We start from the raw sequence: 16,498 nt of genomic DNA, 5'->3' as shown, positions 1-16,498 counted from the left end.
AACATATATCTATATTCTTGGGCCTTAGTTTGCCGAATAACAAACACTAAGCTCCCACTGAGTTTAGCAACTCTTTAGATATATATTATTGAAAAGATATTCCGAAATTACTTTTCAATAGATTTGACGAATTTGGTTAAGTTTGGTGGTAGTTGAGCATTTTGTTTAGAAATTATAGGGAAAATCTTTATAATTCATCATTGATCGAATCAAGTACTAATTGACTTTGATCATTCCAATTTAGATAAACCATATCTTATGGAGCTATATTGTGAAATTACAATACACAATCATTGATGATCATTCTTGGTATAAGTAATCATCAACATGATCTAACCTAGATCTTTATGATTTATTGCCAAGTGGATTTTATACTTCTAAATCTTTGAACTAGCCAAACAGATTCAAACTTATATCACTTTGAGTAAATAAGTCCATATTCACTCAAAACCATGTGAGATAATAAAGTCATAAAATCTTTCTTTAGCTTTGAACTCTATTGTCTAGGTGTTCTAACAATAGTTTATATCTTTTGTTACTTTCAACAAGTAAGACTAGCTTGTCTTGAATTGATCTAGAAATCAATCAACTTTCAATAGTCCATCAAAATAGAGCTTTAGAACGTTAACTTGTTGATATGGTCTAAGTAACAAAGCCAAAGATTAGTTGAACTCAAATCAAGAGATTGATTTGAACCTAGTAAAGTTCTTTATTGTTAAAGATTTGTTTGTTTTAATCAAGCATATTGACTCAACCCGTAAATGACCATTTTATTCAAATAACAAACAAATACGAAGTATTGTTTTTGTCTTTCTTGAATGTGAGTCTTTCTGTGTTTGAAAACAGAAATTTAGGTATGCTGGTTATGGAACAAAATAGCCATTAAGTTCCAGCCTTGAGAGGACTTAAAACAAACTAGATGGTCCTACAACTAATGTAGCATTGACATGCTTCATTTCCCACTTGTAGGCCATTAGTGTGTCCTAGCTTCCATCATTTAAGTTATTACCGAAGTAAGAACCTCAAGCAGTATATGATACCAAGGAAGTTTGATTGCTAGGTCACTTCTCTTAAAACATAAACTTTTAGGTAGAAACGGAATCGTAAATTCCTTTAATTTGGACCTTATTTTCCTATTTCTTGTACCCTTTCTTATAGTCTTAAGAATTGACTTCTCTAGTGTTGACTTTTATACTTTGTTAGACATGTCCAATATCACTCCAACAAAGTTCTTACCATTTTATTTATGTTGAATATTCTGTTTCAACTAGATGATCTTATCAGAAGCTTCTAAAGTTCCCTAAGCATCGATCTATTCGAATGTCTAGGGACTAGACTCATTCGAGAATTAAATGGACAAAGATATTAGGTTGTTAACCATTGGTAAAACTGAGCGTTTAAACTCAATGCTTTATGATCTCAAAACTACATTGTAATTTGAATTCACAAGCACCAATCGGTTTGCCATTCGACTTTGATACTCAAAAACAACCATAAAAGTCGCTATAAGAAACGTGAATTTTAAATTGCTCACTTTCTCTCATTTCCGTGAATCGTTCTTGGATTCACTACCAATCGAGAAAATTTACTATTACCTTTCTAAAAGGATTTACTGTTGTGCAAGATATTTAATTATAAACAATAATTAAAACATACATTGAAGCATGTCAAATCTAAACATTTATCATGAGTAATAACTTGAAAATTAAAGCAATCATGCAATTTAAACAAGTCATTGGAATTTTATTCGAATTTATTGTTCCGGCAGGTGTGAATAAAATGAATCCAAGATCCTTAAATAATTGAATAATTAAGCACATTATGTATTTAGACTCAATTCTAAAATATTTTAGGCAAGAAAATCATTTTCTAATAGTCTAGAAACTACTCTTGGTTGATAGGTACGTCTAAGAACTTATTAGGTAAACCTATCACATTTTCCACGACATAAAAGGACTTCTTACTTATATCGTTGAGTTTCACCAAAACTAACATGTACTCACAATTATTTGTGTACCTTACCCCTTTAGGATCAACAAGTAACACCTCTCTATGGCGGAAAACTATTACTTAGATTGATGTAAAGGTTATCCAAGTAAATGTTATTTTGGCATGGCACCTTAATTTTAACTCAATTTTTAAAGTTTGGAACTTAAGGCTCTTACTATGTTGGTTAGATTTTAAGTGAACTAAAATCCTTAATCATGCAACATAATCAAGCCACAATCTCATGCATAATTAAGACATATTTAAAGCAATAAATAACTTAAAGCATGCATAAGATTAAAATGTGATCTAGTATGGCCCCACTTCATCTTGAAGCTTCAACTTCAAACTCCGTCTTTGAAAATGGATTGGAAACTCCGTCTTGAATTTCACCATGGGAGGCGCCATTTTCTTCAAATAGGATATGCTATAATTAAAACTAATTACAACTATTTGATGGTACGCAGACCATATTTAAAAATAAAAACTTTGGTGCATTTGACCAATTTTACATTCAAATTAATGGTACGCAGACCATTACTATCCTATTTGGGCCATACTAGTCACTTTCCATAACCTGCAAAACAGTACATTTACAATATACAGTTCACCCATTCATTTATCAATGAATGGCCCACATAGCAAGTTAGTAAAAAAAATCATGCATCACATAAACATTTGCAGCAACTAATCTAGGTTCCAACAATCTACAAATTATTCAACCTTATTAGTTCTAATTGAGTTGTTTTAACCTTAAAGGAATGTAGACCTAATCAAGAGTTTAATGACTAAAAGCTCCCACTAAAACCAAGAATTTACATGCTTTACAAAATTTAAACATAAAATTGTATTTCCTAGTCCAACCGGAAACTTACAAATTTAATTAAAATTTAAAGCTCATATAAAATAATATTTAAATCCCTTAATTTTATTTTCAGTTGATTAAAATTAATTAATTTAAATTTTATCAAGGTTTTAATTTTAGTAAAATAATTAGTATAAATTAATTTATAATTAAATTAATAAAAATTAAATTCCGAGAAAAAATTAAATTACGAAATTAAATTTAATTAAAATCGTTTTCAACCGAAACATAAACAAAACGGCCTAAACGTGCCAAGGCAAGGCCATAGCCGAAGCCCATGCCTCGCCCAAGCACCAACGCTGCAACGCCCATGGGCCGCGTGCACAAGGTAGCGCCCAGGGCCTGCATTGTTGTTGGCCGAGTAATGCACCACAGCAGCGCACCAGCCTCGTGACGTGCCTGCTGCCTGCTGCCTGCTGCTTGCGCACTGGGCAGGGGCTTGCGCAGCGGCACGCGAACTTTCTTGCTCGTTGTGATGTTGCTTTGCCTCGTGCCTTGGGCTACGATGCATCGTCGCCCTTTTTGTCGACCACCCGCACAGCACACACCGCACAGGGCCTCGCCTTCCGCGCATGCTCGTGCTTGCTCATTGCTTCGTACCGCAAGGGCAACGAGCTCCCTTGCTCGTCGTCGCATGCCCGCACTATGCAGCACCCCTTAAGGGTAACACTTAGCTTACATTGCTTCGTGCGTGCAAGATTGGTGATCGGTTTTATAAAAATTAATAATTTTTATATTTTAAATTTAACGACAAATTAATAAATCATATTAATTTTACTAAATTTAGGCGAAAAATTAAAAATTTATTATTCAAATTAATTTTCGATTACATTTATTTTTAGGGATTAAAATCTAGGTCATAAAATTTTAAAACTTTTCAATTTTAACAAATTTTATGGCGGTTTTTAATCATAGGATCCTAATTAATTTATCAATTAATTATGAAATTCAAAACAAATTCTAAATTAGTTGAAATTCAACAAATTAATTACAATTACAAATTAGGTTGTATAATTAACAAGATTAGGCCTTAAAATTGTTAAACATATACAATAGGTCAATCATAGATTCAAGATTTACATACAAGATTCGCAAATATTTAATTTAACATCATAAAAATTACAAATTTTGCATTCGAAAAACTAAAACCTCCGAAAAGTCATAGTTAGGCTTCGAATTTGGGAATTCTGGGTTCGGCATCAAATCTTTGATTTTTGTCAAAATTTTAAAACGTTGTTTACATTCGAAATTCGCTATAAAAACATAAGATTCCGACTATTATTGACGAAACTGCCGAAAAATCCTGCGAACATATAATCAAATAATCGCACGAATTTACAATTAATTACATACACGAAATTAATCACCTCTTTAATTCATAGCAAATTTATAAAATTTAATCCATGTTAACTATAATTGATTATGGAATTAATTAGAGGCTCGTGATACCACTGTAGGGTTATGAATAATATAAACAATATAATTCATGCGGAAAAACCATAAAGCCAGGATTCCAAATTAATTGCCACATAGTCAATTAGCATAATTAGTATACATACAATATGATACATGCCTTCCCTAGCTGCTCCCGAACCGAACAAGAACAAGTATAGGACTCCAAATATCGCCCCTCCGTAGATAGTCCACAGCACGTTCAGATCCGCCTTAGATTCAACCAACTAGAATATTCTCTAAGGTTTTATGTGCACTCAGGAAACTCACAATAGTGATAGGCAAGTATTAAATTATCTCTTGATTCTAATGTGTTAGAATAGTATATTGAATTGCATTATAAATTGTGATCAAGAACCACATATTTATAGGGTGGAAATAGAGGAGTTTGAATTCTACTAGGAATCGATTAACTAAATCCATTAGGATTCTAATTCATTTATATCATTAGAATTCTAGGTTCAATCAAATACTAAATATTTCAGATTTACCTAAAACATCTAATTTTAGTAGAATTAGGAAAACACGATTACTTGACTCGCAAGCAACCTAGTCGGCCAAGGCTTTGCACGTGTGGCCTTGAGCCACGCTACTTGGTCGTACAGCACGCAGCCCGCAGCCCACGAATGGGCGCTGCTGCTTTGCTCGGCCCATGCGCGCTGGCCATTGGCAGCAAGCAGCACGCGGCCCACTCGTTGGGCGCTGTTGCTCGGCCCCTTGCCTCACGGCTCCGTGTGCAGTCTTGCTTGGCACTGGGCCTGGCGCTTGCGCTGGGCCTTGCGTCTCGCAAGCTCGTTCGTCGAGCATTCGCACGTCGCGCTTCCGGTTCGTTTTTCGATTCCATAATTCATTTCCGATTCGAACAAATATTTTTGTTTCCGTTAATATTTCCGATTCCAGAATTTATTTTCGATTGGAACAAATATTTAATATTTTCGATTCCGGAATTTATTTCCGATTCGAACAAATATTTAATATTTCCGATTCCGGAATTTATTTCCTTTTCCGACAATATTTCCGATTCCGGTGATATTTCTGTTTCTGGCAATATTTCCGATTCCGATAATATTTTCCGATACGAACCATGTTTCTGTTTCCGGCAACATCTACGACTTATATAGTATTTATATTTCTGTCATGATCCATATTTCCGTTTCCGAAAATATCATCATTTCCTGAGCATTCTAGATTTTTCCTTTTAACGATTTCAGCTCCCATTGGAACCGAGATCCGTCGTTTCAGAATGTTCATAAATAGAGTATTTAATGAATAATATATTCACTTAAATACTTGATCCGTTCACGCACTATTTGTGTGACCCTACGGGTTCAGTCAAGAGTAAGTTGTGGATTAATATTATTAATTCCACTTGAACTGAAGCGGCCTCTAGCTAGGCATTCAGCTCACTTGATCTCACTGAATTATTAACTTGTTTAATTAATACTTAACCGCATTTACTAGACTTAGCATTGAATGCATACTTGGACCAAGGGCATTATTTCCTTCAGTCGCGACATGGCCGGTATCCTGCCTCCGCCAGCCGTGATGGCTGGTTGGCTGGGATGGACGGCTGGTCGGTCGGCTGGCTGGCTGGCTGCTCTCCTCCTTTTTTTTCCCCGAGCGGTTGGTTGGATGTCGTGGCCGCACTACTCGGTCGGCCGGTGGTTGTACCGGTGGTGGCCGGCTGGCCGGCGCCGTCGGTGGTGGTGGTTGACTCTTTATTATTATTATTTTTTCGGCCAGTTTGTTGGATGTCGTGGCCGCCCTGCTCGGTCGGCCAGTGGCTGTCCCGGTGGTGGCCGGCTGACCGCTGCTGTTGGTGGGGGTGGTCGGTTTTTTTCTATTTTTTTGCCGGTTGGTTGGATGTCGTACTTTGTAATTCCCTTTTTCGACCGTCTTACGTCAATTTTCGACGGTCTTCTGAAGTTTTACGTTGGTCTTCCCGCCGTTTTCAAGCGACTTTTCGGGCGCCCTCCTACGAGTTCCGCCCGTTCACCGACGAGTTTTCCGTCAACTTCCGACTATTTTCACTCACTTTTCCGATGTCATCCGATTACTTTCCAGCAGTCATCCATGTGATTCCGGCGAGCTCGAGCTAACTTTTCGAAATATCCATATTTAGCTTGTGATTCATCATTAATTATTTTAGTGTCCGACGACTCTTCCTTTAGTGTTTTGCATCGGTGTGGACGCTTGGATAATGTGTCGCCGAGTGCGCCGCATCCTCTATGTCGACGCCGACGTCGACTTGTGAGAACGTTGGAGGTGAAAAGTATGGAGAGACATAATCACTTAGGTCAACATTTCATATATGAGACTTTGCATGATGTGTATGGGTCGAATATAGGTGGTCAACCCATTAATGTGATGCCTCTACGGTCTTGTGCTTTTAACCCCTCTAGCTCGTCTCGTCAACCTAGTTGTATCTAACTTTCGGATGATGAGATCGATGAATGTGCGGTAGCTAGGGAGAGTGTATGGCTTGACCCAGTCTATTGTTTTGTGCTAGTTGGCCGGCTGTATTTACAGTGTTTGTAGAGTGCAACGCTAGATCGTGGTTTTATTTTTCTTGCTAGAGGCTCACGAAACTGTGTTTGAAGCCTTTTAATTTGTATTAACTATTACCTTTTGGAATTCTATGTCAGTTCGTATTTCTTTCGGGCACCAACTTTGTGAATTTCCAAAAGTGATGGTTGGGTGCACTCTAGGTTTGTGTTTTGCCCTAGAGTGTTACCTCTAGTAAATTTGAGCCTTGTACTCCCTCCGTCCCGGAATAACGCACCGGTTTGACTTTTTTCACTATTCACATAATTCACTTTGACCCTATTTTATTTCTAGTATATGAAAACAAAAGTTAGCATATAATATATTGTTGGCTTCATCTTAACATATATTTTCAAAATATTAATATTTTATAAGTTTTTATAGTAGGTAGTTAAAGATATTGGTGGTCAAAATTGTGCATTGGCAAGTGTGTCGACTCGAACCGGTGCGAGTATTCTGGGACAGAGGGAGCATCTCCTTTGCTTCCTTTCCCTGACCTATCTGACTTTCCGCTTTAGCGAATGAGTCTTCGGGGCAGGCCGGGTTAGGATAGCTTTCATGCTTTCGTGATTCGAGCGAGCATGGGATATACGCAACATTTGTGCCTACTCCCCCTTTGAACTTCTCGGCTGCTACCCTTTGTGGGTATGTTAAAGCTCGATCTTTCCTTTAAGAGTTTCGAGTGGCATCATATGTCGCGTTTGTTTCATAATGGGATGACACACAGTGGTCTAAATGCGTAATTGAAAAGAATGTGGAACAAGAGATTTGCAAGTATATTAAAAAAATTCTTGCTACATGGAGGATAGAAGGTAAAAAGTGTGCTGAAACTGGAAAGACCCTCTTCAAGTGAAGATAAAAGTCACACACAAAATTGGTTTTGCTTCCCCTAAAGCCGCACTATGCACGGCCCAGGGGTCTTATTCAAAAATAAATAAAGTGACACTAAGATTGTAAATTATAGATTTAGTTGGATCTTAGACGAAGTATTTCTTAAGGACATATGTGTTCCAATTACTTGTCACCTTTGATCCATCTAACCTTTGTAGTTTGTATATCCTCGGCTGCAGCTCCTCGCAGATCAAGTACGGTCCCCCCCCCCCCCCAATTCGCAGAGAGCTTCCAGTCAATCTTTTCCTTCCCGGCTACAGCTGCTTTCCTTAGCACTAGGTTTCCAACCTCCAGGTGTCTTTGTAGTTCGGAGGTTCCTCCTTGTTATCTTCTTGCCTTCCCTCTGATTTGTTTTTGAGATCTCGACACTCATCTGTCATGTGACCGTAGTCATCATGAAAGTCGCACCCTTTAGACTAATCCCGATTCTTGAAGTGCATCTTCCCAGGGCGTTGCCATTTGTCATCAGTTTTGTTCATGGAAAATATTTGTGATCGAGGGACGATCAAAGGTGCGTAACCGTCATACTTGTCTTTCTTTTTATCTTTCCGTTCATCGCTCTCATAGTTTCCTCGGTTGTCTTTTCTTCTTTGACTACCCTTCTCCCTTTTGTCTTCCTTCCTAGAGTCAGCCATCTATGGCTGGACGTAATCATCATGGTCGGACACGGCCAGTGTCCTATTAAATTCCTCAATCCTGATGTATTCGTCCGCTTTTTCAAGAGAAGCTCCTAGGTTGGAGACATTCTTCTTTGCTAGGTAATCTCTATACCTAATTTTCCGTGGGCTATGAGTAAGAGCCAGTATGGAGACGCCCGGCTTCATATCGGCTATCAGCACAACTTCTCGGTTGAATTGTCCAAGATAGTCTCTTAGGCTTTCGTTCCCTCTCTGCTTCAAGCTCCATGGCTCGGTTGATGTCTTCTCCCTACGCTTGTTCATGACGAAGTGCTCACATAATTGCTTCGACAACTATCTGAAATTGCAGACGGGCCCGACTTTTAAATTCTTGAACCAAGTTTGGGCCAAGCCACTTAGCGTAGCCAGGAAGCACTTTTTAACACCCTAATAATTCCTTGCTTTTATAAAACCATTTTCCAACTTAAAATAAAGGAATTACTAAGATATTACCACCACCGTGATAACGGTTAAGGCTATTTACCAGAATTACGCAGCGGAATTTAACTAACTTTCAAAACATATAAATAGTTAATGGCCTCCATACAAATCGGAACCATTACGGCCCAAACCAAAACATTTAAAAATCCATTAACTAACAATTAAATAGTTTATGTAGTCATGACTACAAAAATAATATATTTTATAAATGCGGAAGAGAAAACATCTCTCAAACTCAATCCCATGCTCGATAACTTCTCCCGCAAGTTATCTCTACAAATCTGTTATTAAAAATCTACTCCCCAACAACGCAAATACAATGATGGATCATCATAGGGTCATTAAGGCGAAAGCCATGACCAAAGGAAACATGAAGCACGAAGTCAGCGAAAGCTGAGTACGAACAAGCTAGAATGAAATCCTAGACTAACATGCTTCACTCAACAATATAATAATCCACATGCAAAAGCCATTTAATAAAAGTAATCATGGAGACAAGACTCGACACTAGACACGACTCTTGACTCACAGATTAATGAATAATTAGCTTCGAACGGGTAAAAGAAAGTATCCATAAAAGGAAGGGTGTTGGGATCCCACCAAACACCAAAATAATAAATATTTGACCATACCGACGGAATTCCCGCGCTTAAAAGAAAGAATGAAACAACATCTTGTATCATTCGTAGGAGTACAAGTTTTCCGGCAAGACTCCCCCCATTGTTCATACTCGAGGTATATACGTTCCAAGAGTTTTGAAGCTCGTTCTGGTTGTATTTTACGTTTATTTAATATTTTATGTACAAGGTGAACTCAAGACACAACAACAAGACATAAAATACAAGCAACCAAACAATGAAACTTTATTTTAATCCCTTAGGACTTGTGATCGAACACAGGAATCAATCAAATGATATTAATCCTATTGTTCCTTCTCAATATACTATTGAGATAACCCGACATTGCCAGTTAACAAGTAGGGTGTGCACATGGCACGAATAGTTAGTTCAATTCACATAGACTTCCCAAACATACCCTACAGACGGGGTACAATAAATAGTGCAACAAGGCACGGATACTTGGCTCAAAGTATGCTAGACATTAAGTACGATAGCATAAAACAATCCTTGCATGTGAAACACTCATACATATATGCATATAAACTTGAACAACATGCTTGACATAATTCAACGATTATACATACTCACAACACAATTGTTCACATCAGATTCATAAATTCAACAATAATCCATAACATGCTCGTTCACAACATCAAACATGAATACAATAATAATTCAAGTCACATGATTCACAAATAACAACATTACATAGTCCTCATGTAATCGGTGGTCACCCTAGGCATGTACGTACCTCGAACATCTAAGTATAAGGGCCACTTTGCGAATCACGACTCAAGGCTAGAAATCACCTCCTATAATTAAAATAATGAAACTTATTTATTATCCATGCTTACTGAATTTCCAGCAACTTTTATAAATTCTAAAACCTTTGATTTAGGGCTTGTTCGGTATTACTTCGAGTTTTGTGTTTTACCTTTTTTTAAAACTAAAAACTGATTTTAGATTTGGTTTTATATTTTTTTCAAAACTAAAATAAAACACACCTTTTTCTTCTCCCAACTTCGTTATGTTCTCTCATAAATCCAATTACTTTAACCCCAAATTTAGTACTCATGATCGATGATTTTATCATCATCAAACATACGAAGTATATAGCTTCATCAACATCAACATAAACATCAACATAGCTTCATCCCATCATGTATTCAATCAAGAAAAAAAAAATCAATGGGGACATAACATCTGCAAATGTTCTCGCCATCGATGGTTATTTTAATTAGTAGCCACACAACTTTTTGAATTCAACAATCTTGTTTTTAGAGAAACTGGACTGAAATAAATGTGTACAGCGGAACACTTTGCCTTTCGGATGATGAAGCGCCATTGATGGAGCTCACAATTTCTTCAATAACTTTCAGAAACCGAGTAAAAAAAATCAAAATAAAACCCTCGAAACTTTTGAACACAAATCAAGCTGCAATACAATATGAATTGCAGTAAATGCAACAATGATAATTGCACAATCAATCTCCACATAAAAAACTCAATCGAACTTTCAGAAATTCGATTGAAAATACAAGAAAGTTTTTGGGAAAAACTGAAAAAGTAACCAGATTAACAAAATTGATGTAAAACATATGTAATAAAACACGATCTATGCAATTGAGATTCTAAATACTTGAGCTTGAAGGAGAAAGAAAAGGCTATGGAGGAGAGAGAGAGAGAGAGAGAGAGAGAGAGAGAGAGTGAGAGGCTAAAGTTTGCAGAAGAGGGCAAATTTAGAAGGAGAGAGAAAGTGTGGGTGACAGACTGTTCACGTGTTTTAAAAAACCTATTTCCCAAAACAACTAAAAGCAGTTTGCCCTTTTCTGTTGTTGTTTTGTCAAAAACGCTCAAAATCAGTTTTATTAAATGATTCTCCCGAACAAGTTTTGTTTGTTTTTTTTATAAAAAAAGAACGGAAACAAAGGAAACAACAATAGTGCCGAAAGGCACCTTAGTTATAAATTGATTGCTCGTAATTAAAATAGTAGTCTCAATTGAAAAATTAAAGTCCTAGTATGAAAATATTAGTATTTCACCTTTAAAATCATTAAAAACGACATTTTTAAGCTTTGAATTAAATCTTACTCCCTCCGTCCCATAATATAGTGCCCGTTTGACCAAAATCACGGTTATTAAGGTTAAGGATAACATTGATAATAAAAACAATAATGATTTGTACTTTCAAGATAAAGTACATGTTAGTTGGCAAAAATGGAGAGATAAATTATAGATTAAAGGTGTATACATAATAAATAGGCCTAAAAAGGACAAAAATCAAGCACATGGGTTGAATAAAAGTCAAAAGGTACAATTTTCAAAGTAAAAATTAATGGTTTAAAATAGAAATAGGCACATCATTTAGGGACACCATTTTAGGAAAACAGGCACTATATTATGGGACGGAGGGAGTAAATTATATTTGATTTCCATAATTGAAACTAACGTTAAACTATGTAAATCAATGAACTGTTAAATTGAGATTAAAATCCTAACCCTAATTAATCCTAAAAATCACTTTAAAACATTAAAAATCGGCATTTTATTAAATACATAAATCTGAATATTATCGTACCTCAAAATAAAATGTTCCTCAATCATCTAAACACATAAATCCTTGACACCAGTGTTCATAACCGATCCCAGCAGTTTAATAATCCAAAATCAATAATAATAATATAATTTTAAAATACGGAAATGAAATAGAATAGGCAAGGAAGAAGAGAATTATACCAAACCGACCTATAGCATGGTACAATCACGATTTGAATGTGATTGGGCGCAAAAGGAATTAATCGGAACAAAAACAATACACACAACACACAATTCGTGTGCGTGTGTTGTGTGTGGTGCAGCGACAAGCAGGGCATCAAGGATCGGCTTGGCTCGGCAGCAGCGCACGAGCGAGAGAGAGAGAGGGAGTGCGAGGCGAGTGTGAGGGCTGGGCGGCGAGGCCACGCGGTACAACATTGACGAACAACAACACGCAACAACACGCGGGTGCGTTGTTGTGTGAGTGAGGGCACGAGAGAGAGAGAGAGAGAGCAAAAGAGTGTGAGTGTGTGTGGTCGTGCGCGAGAGGCAGCAGCGGCACGAGGTGAGGCGATGGCGGGTGTGCTCGAGGGCACGGGCACAGGGCAGCTGCGACGAGCGAAGTGCTCGGGTGCGTGCGTGTGCGGTTGAGGGGACCGAGTGCACACGAGGGAAAGAGAGGAGAGGGAGCCGGTGCAAGGCAAGGGAGGAGATAGAAAATTATGAAATAAGTGGGGATCAATTAACGAGGAGAGTTGTATTTATAGATTCCTAATCCCTAGTGGGCTTAGGCTTAGGGATTTGACATTGGGCTTTGCACTCTTAAGTAATTGGGTTTGGTTTGGAATTTAAAGCTTAGAATCTATGTTTGGTTCACCAAGTGAACGAATTGGGCTTGAAATTTAATTCAAACTGCTTAAAATACGGCCCAATAATTTCCCGACTCAAATTATGAGCCCAATAAGATTACTATAATGGTTATGAGTGCAAGTTTTGTGATTGTCTTAAGGGCTGTAAATTAAATTAAACATCTTTTTAAAAAAAAATCTTGTGTTATTGACAATTGTCAAAGCTATTTTCAAGAAAAGCAAGATTTTTGTCTTTAACACACATCACATATTCACATGTGAAGTACAAACAAGAATGAACAAGGAGAGATAAGCATCCCTAGACTATTTATGTAGCTAATATTGGGTAGTCTCTCAAAGTTTACAACTCTTATAGAAAATGGATCAAATTAAGCATAGCCACATTGAAGTAACAGGGTTGAAGCTTCACATTGCAGAAATTGGAACTGGTATTCTCTGACAACTCTCTGTCTGTATGACACAAAATATATTTTATCCCTTTCTAAATAATTCTTTCGCTTTTGGTCTAATTATTGTTGCTAATTTGATTGCTGAAATTCATGTGATCGAGATCAGGATCAAGAGTGGTGATTTTCCTACATGGTTTCCCAGAAGTATGGTACACGTGGCGTCATCAGATGGTTGCTTTATCAAACGCCGGTTTCAGAGCAATAACACCTGATTTCCGAGGTTATGGTCTCTCCGACCAACCAATTAATCCACAAACGGCGTCGTTTAAGGACCTTGTCTGTGATCTCCTTGGTATTGTCGATCGCCTAGCCATCTCTAAGGTCTCTCTCCTATCTATCTAACATGTTTTGTTTTCACTTATTTCAGTAAAAAATAAGTCAAATAGGTTTATCTAAGTTCAGTTAAATTTAGTTCAACAAAAATAAGTTTTTTCCGACAATTTGACACTTGTTTAAGTTTTTTTCATGAAATATATTTCAGTTAAGTTCAGATGATTTAATTTAAGTCAAATTTAGTTGTACAAAATAGAGTTGTTTTTATTAAAATAAGATAGAAGTGGAGTAGTGAATTACGTAGTATTATTTATTGTAAAACATTGATATTAGGTGAATTATTTATTATAGTCAAAAGAGGATTTGGGTAAGTACTGAGACCATAGGAGAAGAAAATAAATACTCCATAATATAATTGAAGGTGGAGAACATGACATGCCAAAAATAGAAAGTCTATCACTTATTAAAATACGTTGAATAAGAAAAGTGTATCACCTAGTAAAATATGAAGGGTGTAATTGTGAAGATATTAGTGTAACAACAATGTATCTACGTTATATTGCCTAGATTTGAACACGAGTGTTAAACAAGGTTCAAAGATTGGACGATCTTGAGCTTGTACGCACATACATTTTGGATAGGCTTGTTTGTTGATTCTTATAGAAATTCCAATATATATGAGGACGTTTGTGAACATATTGCATAACTTTATCCTTTCTTTCCCTTATGTTGTACAAGTATATACTTTTGCTACCGATATGTGATTGAAGATAATTGAGTACTCAAGGTCAATCAGGTGAAAATTGAGGTCTCGGGTATGGATTTTGTACCCGTGTTGGAGTGTAATTGCCCATATTCTGTTTTTTCGTTTTACCATGGGTACCTCGATGGGCAGCATACTTCCCAGTTGAGATTTTTTCCATACCCAAAGTTCGAACCCGAGACCTTGGTTAAGGAGTAAAAAGATCATTAACCACTCATGTCAACCTCATTTGGTAATTGATATTAGAAATAATTTTTTGGTCCCCTAAAGATGTCTTTGGGTGCCTAGGTATCCACCGTAAGCCTTTCCTCGTTTGAACCTCGGCCTTAACTTTAAGGTTATGCCATCATAAGGTGCTGGTAAATATAAATGGAAGGATCTTATCAACGTCCATGAATGATAAATCATAGATCGAACGACCGAATCCGAAAAATTGGGTGTTATCATATAACTGGCTAAGTTCACGAGTTGGAGATAAGCGGACTCGAACCGCTGACATCCGCCACAGGGTAAACCACCGTCTCTCAAGCCCCCGACTGTATGATTCTACCATAGAGGCCAACGATAGACAATAACTCCCCCCGAACACAACTTACAACTTTCATCGTACTGTGCTCTCCAAAGAGCAACTCTTAAGTTTTCTGGTTCCGCCTCTGCATTTCAAGTCCAATGGGAATTAGCATAGAGGACCGATCATTATTCGCTAATGTAACTAGCCTTTCGTCTGTTAATCAGGACTAAGTTGTTTCGTAAACTGTTTCTCGAAGCACTTACGTTTGTCTTAGGAAGATGGGTTTGAGTTTCCACATTAACTGGCAACAAGGTACAAGTCATTTTAGGATGTTTTATGTTCATGTAATTTCCCAAGTGGATCAGAGTAGTGTTTTCCTTATTGTGCTTGAAGCTACCTACAATGCAACTCTAGTTTCTGACTGACTGATGTTTGCAGGCATTTCTGATAGCCAAGGATTTCGGAGTAAGACCTGCATACCTATTTGCACTTCAACACCCTGAAAGAGTCGCAGGAGTAATCACAGTAGGTATTCCATACATTCCTCCAGCTCCTTCAACCTTCCATACACATCTACCTGAAGGCTTCTACATCTCTAGATGGCAGGTATACAATTAACCGTTGATGAATATTGTTTTTCCTGTTCTTTATTTCTAAGGATTGATTCCTTCTTAATCTCAGGAAACTGGAAGAGCAGAAGCTGATTTTGGCCGATTTGATGCCAAAACAGTGGTTAGAAAGATTTACACCATGTTCTCCAGGAGCGAAATACCAATAGCTAAAGAAAACGAGGAGATTATGGATTTAGTAGGACCGGAAACTCCTCTACCCTCTTGGTTTTCTGAGGAAGACCTTGCAAATTATGGCTCCTTATATGAGAAATCTGGATTTCAGACTGCTCTGCAACTTCCTTACAGGTAATCATTTTGTAATAATCATCTCATTAACTAACGGTACATGTCAATCGATCGATTTGAGCTTGTATTATACTGTATTTGATTCAGATCAATGAATGAAGAGTATGACATACCTGATCCTGTATTAAAGATCCCATTGCTGACGATCATGGGTGAAGAAGATTACTTTCTCAAGTTTCCAGGGATACAAGACTATATAAACAGCGGGAAGTTAAAAGAGTTTGCTCCTGAATCCGAGATCATATTCTTACCTCAAGGCACTCATTTTGCTCACGAACAGCTTCCCCAAGTAGTTAACAAGCTCATCCTCAACTTCTTGTGTAACCATACTAGAAGACTTGAAAGTAATTAGCTCTGTGGTTAAAGACATCGATTCTTCAGGTCAGGGTTTTTTTTACCAAAAGTTCGGCTGGAGAAAACACCTTTCATGACTCAGTTGCATTATACTTATGGGCAAGGAAATATATAATTGTGTAGGGTCTTATTTGATTCGTTTCGATAAGTACTTTCAAAATATCAACTTTTTATAATTTTTACAAATATAAAATTAGAAATATTGATGCCCAAACATTTACCTAGCAAGCGTGAAATTGTCCCCATTATTTTCATAACAGAGGGAGTAGCAGTTGAATACTTTGCCATCAGAAATCCCTCAGTGGAGTTTCTCTTTTTGCATAGCATGAGAATTCAATTGATCTATAATCT

The 16,498-nt window shown here is 37.1% G+C and overlaps 1 protein-coding gene across 1 annotated transcript; it reads left to right on the top strand.

Moving 5' to 3' along the window:
- The first annotated feature begins 13,118 nt into the window (after window positions 1-13,118).
- LOC110786584 (uncharacterized) lies at window positions 13,119-16,340 on the top strand. The gene is made up of 5 exons (XM_021991137.2): window positions 13,119-13,308; window positions 13,436-13,650; window positions 15,315-15,482; window positions 15,558-15,793; window positions 15,881-16,340. The coding sequence occupies exons 1-5, from the start codon at window positions 13,239-13,241 to the stop codon at window positions 16,143-16,145; spliced, it is 954 nt and encodes a 317-aa protein (XP_021846829.1). The 5' UTR covers window positions 13,119-13,238; the 3' UTR covers window positions 16,146-16,340.
- Window positions 16,341-16,498: the final 158 nt, after the last annotated feature.

Source organism: Spinacia oleracea, chromosome 6 (genome assembly GCF_020520425.1).
Source record: "Spinacia oleracea cultivar Varoflay chromosome 6, BTI_SOV_V1, whole genome shotgun sequence".
Classification (NCBI taxonomy): domain Eukaryota; kingdom Viridiplantae; phylum Streptophyta; class Magnoliopsida; order Caryophyllales; family Amaranthaceae; genus Spinacia; species Spinacia oleracea.
Note: the sequence above shows the minus strand (reverse complement) of the source record. Positions and strands in the feature narration are given on the sequence as shown.

What these genes read in the sequence shown, in the direction of transcription:
- LOC110786584 (XM_021991137.2), top strand. Translation starts at nt 13,239, where the DNA reads ATGGATCAAATTAAGCATAGCCACATTGAAGTAACAGGGTTGAAGCTT. An exon ending in CATTGCAGAAATTGGAACTG is followed by an intron (nt 13,309 to 13,435) that starts GTATTCTCTGAC and finishes GATCGAGATCAG; the next exon opens with GATCAAGAGTGGTGATTTTC. An exon ending in ATCGCCTAGCCATCTCTAAG is followed by an intron (nt 13,651 to 15,314) that starts GTCTCTCTCCTA and finishes TGATGTTTGCAG; the next exon opens with GCATTTCTGATAGCCAAGGA.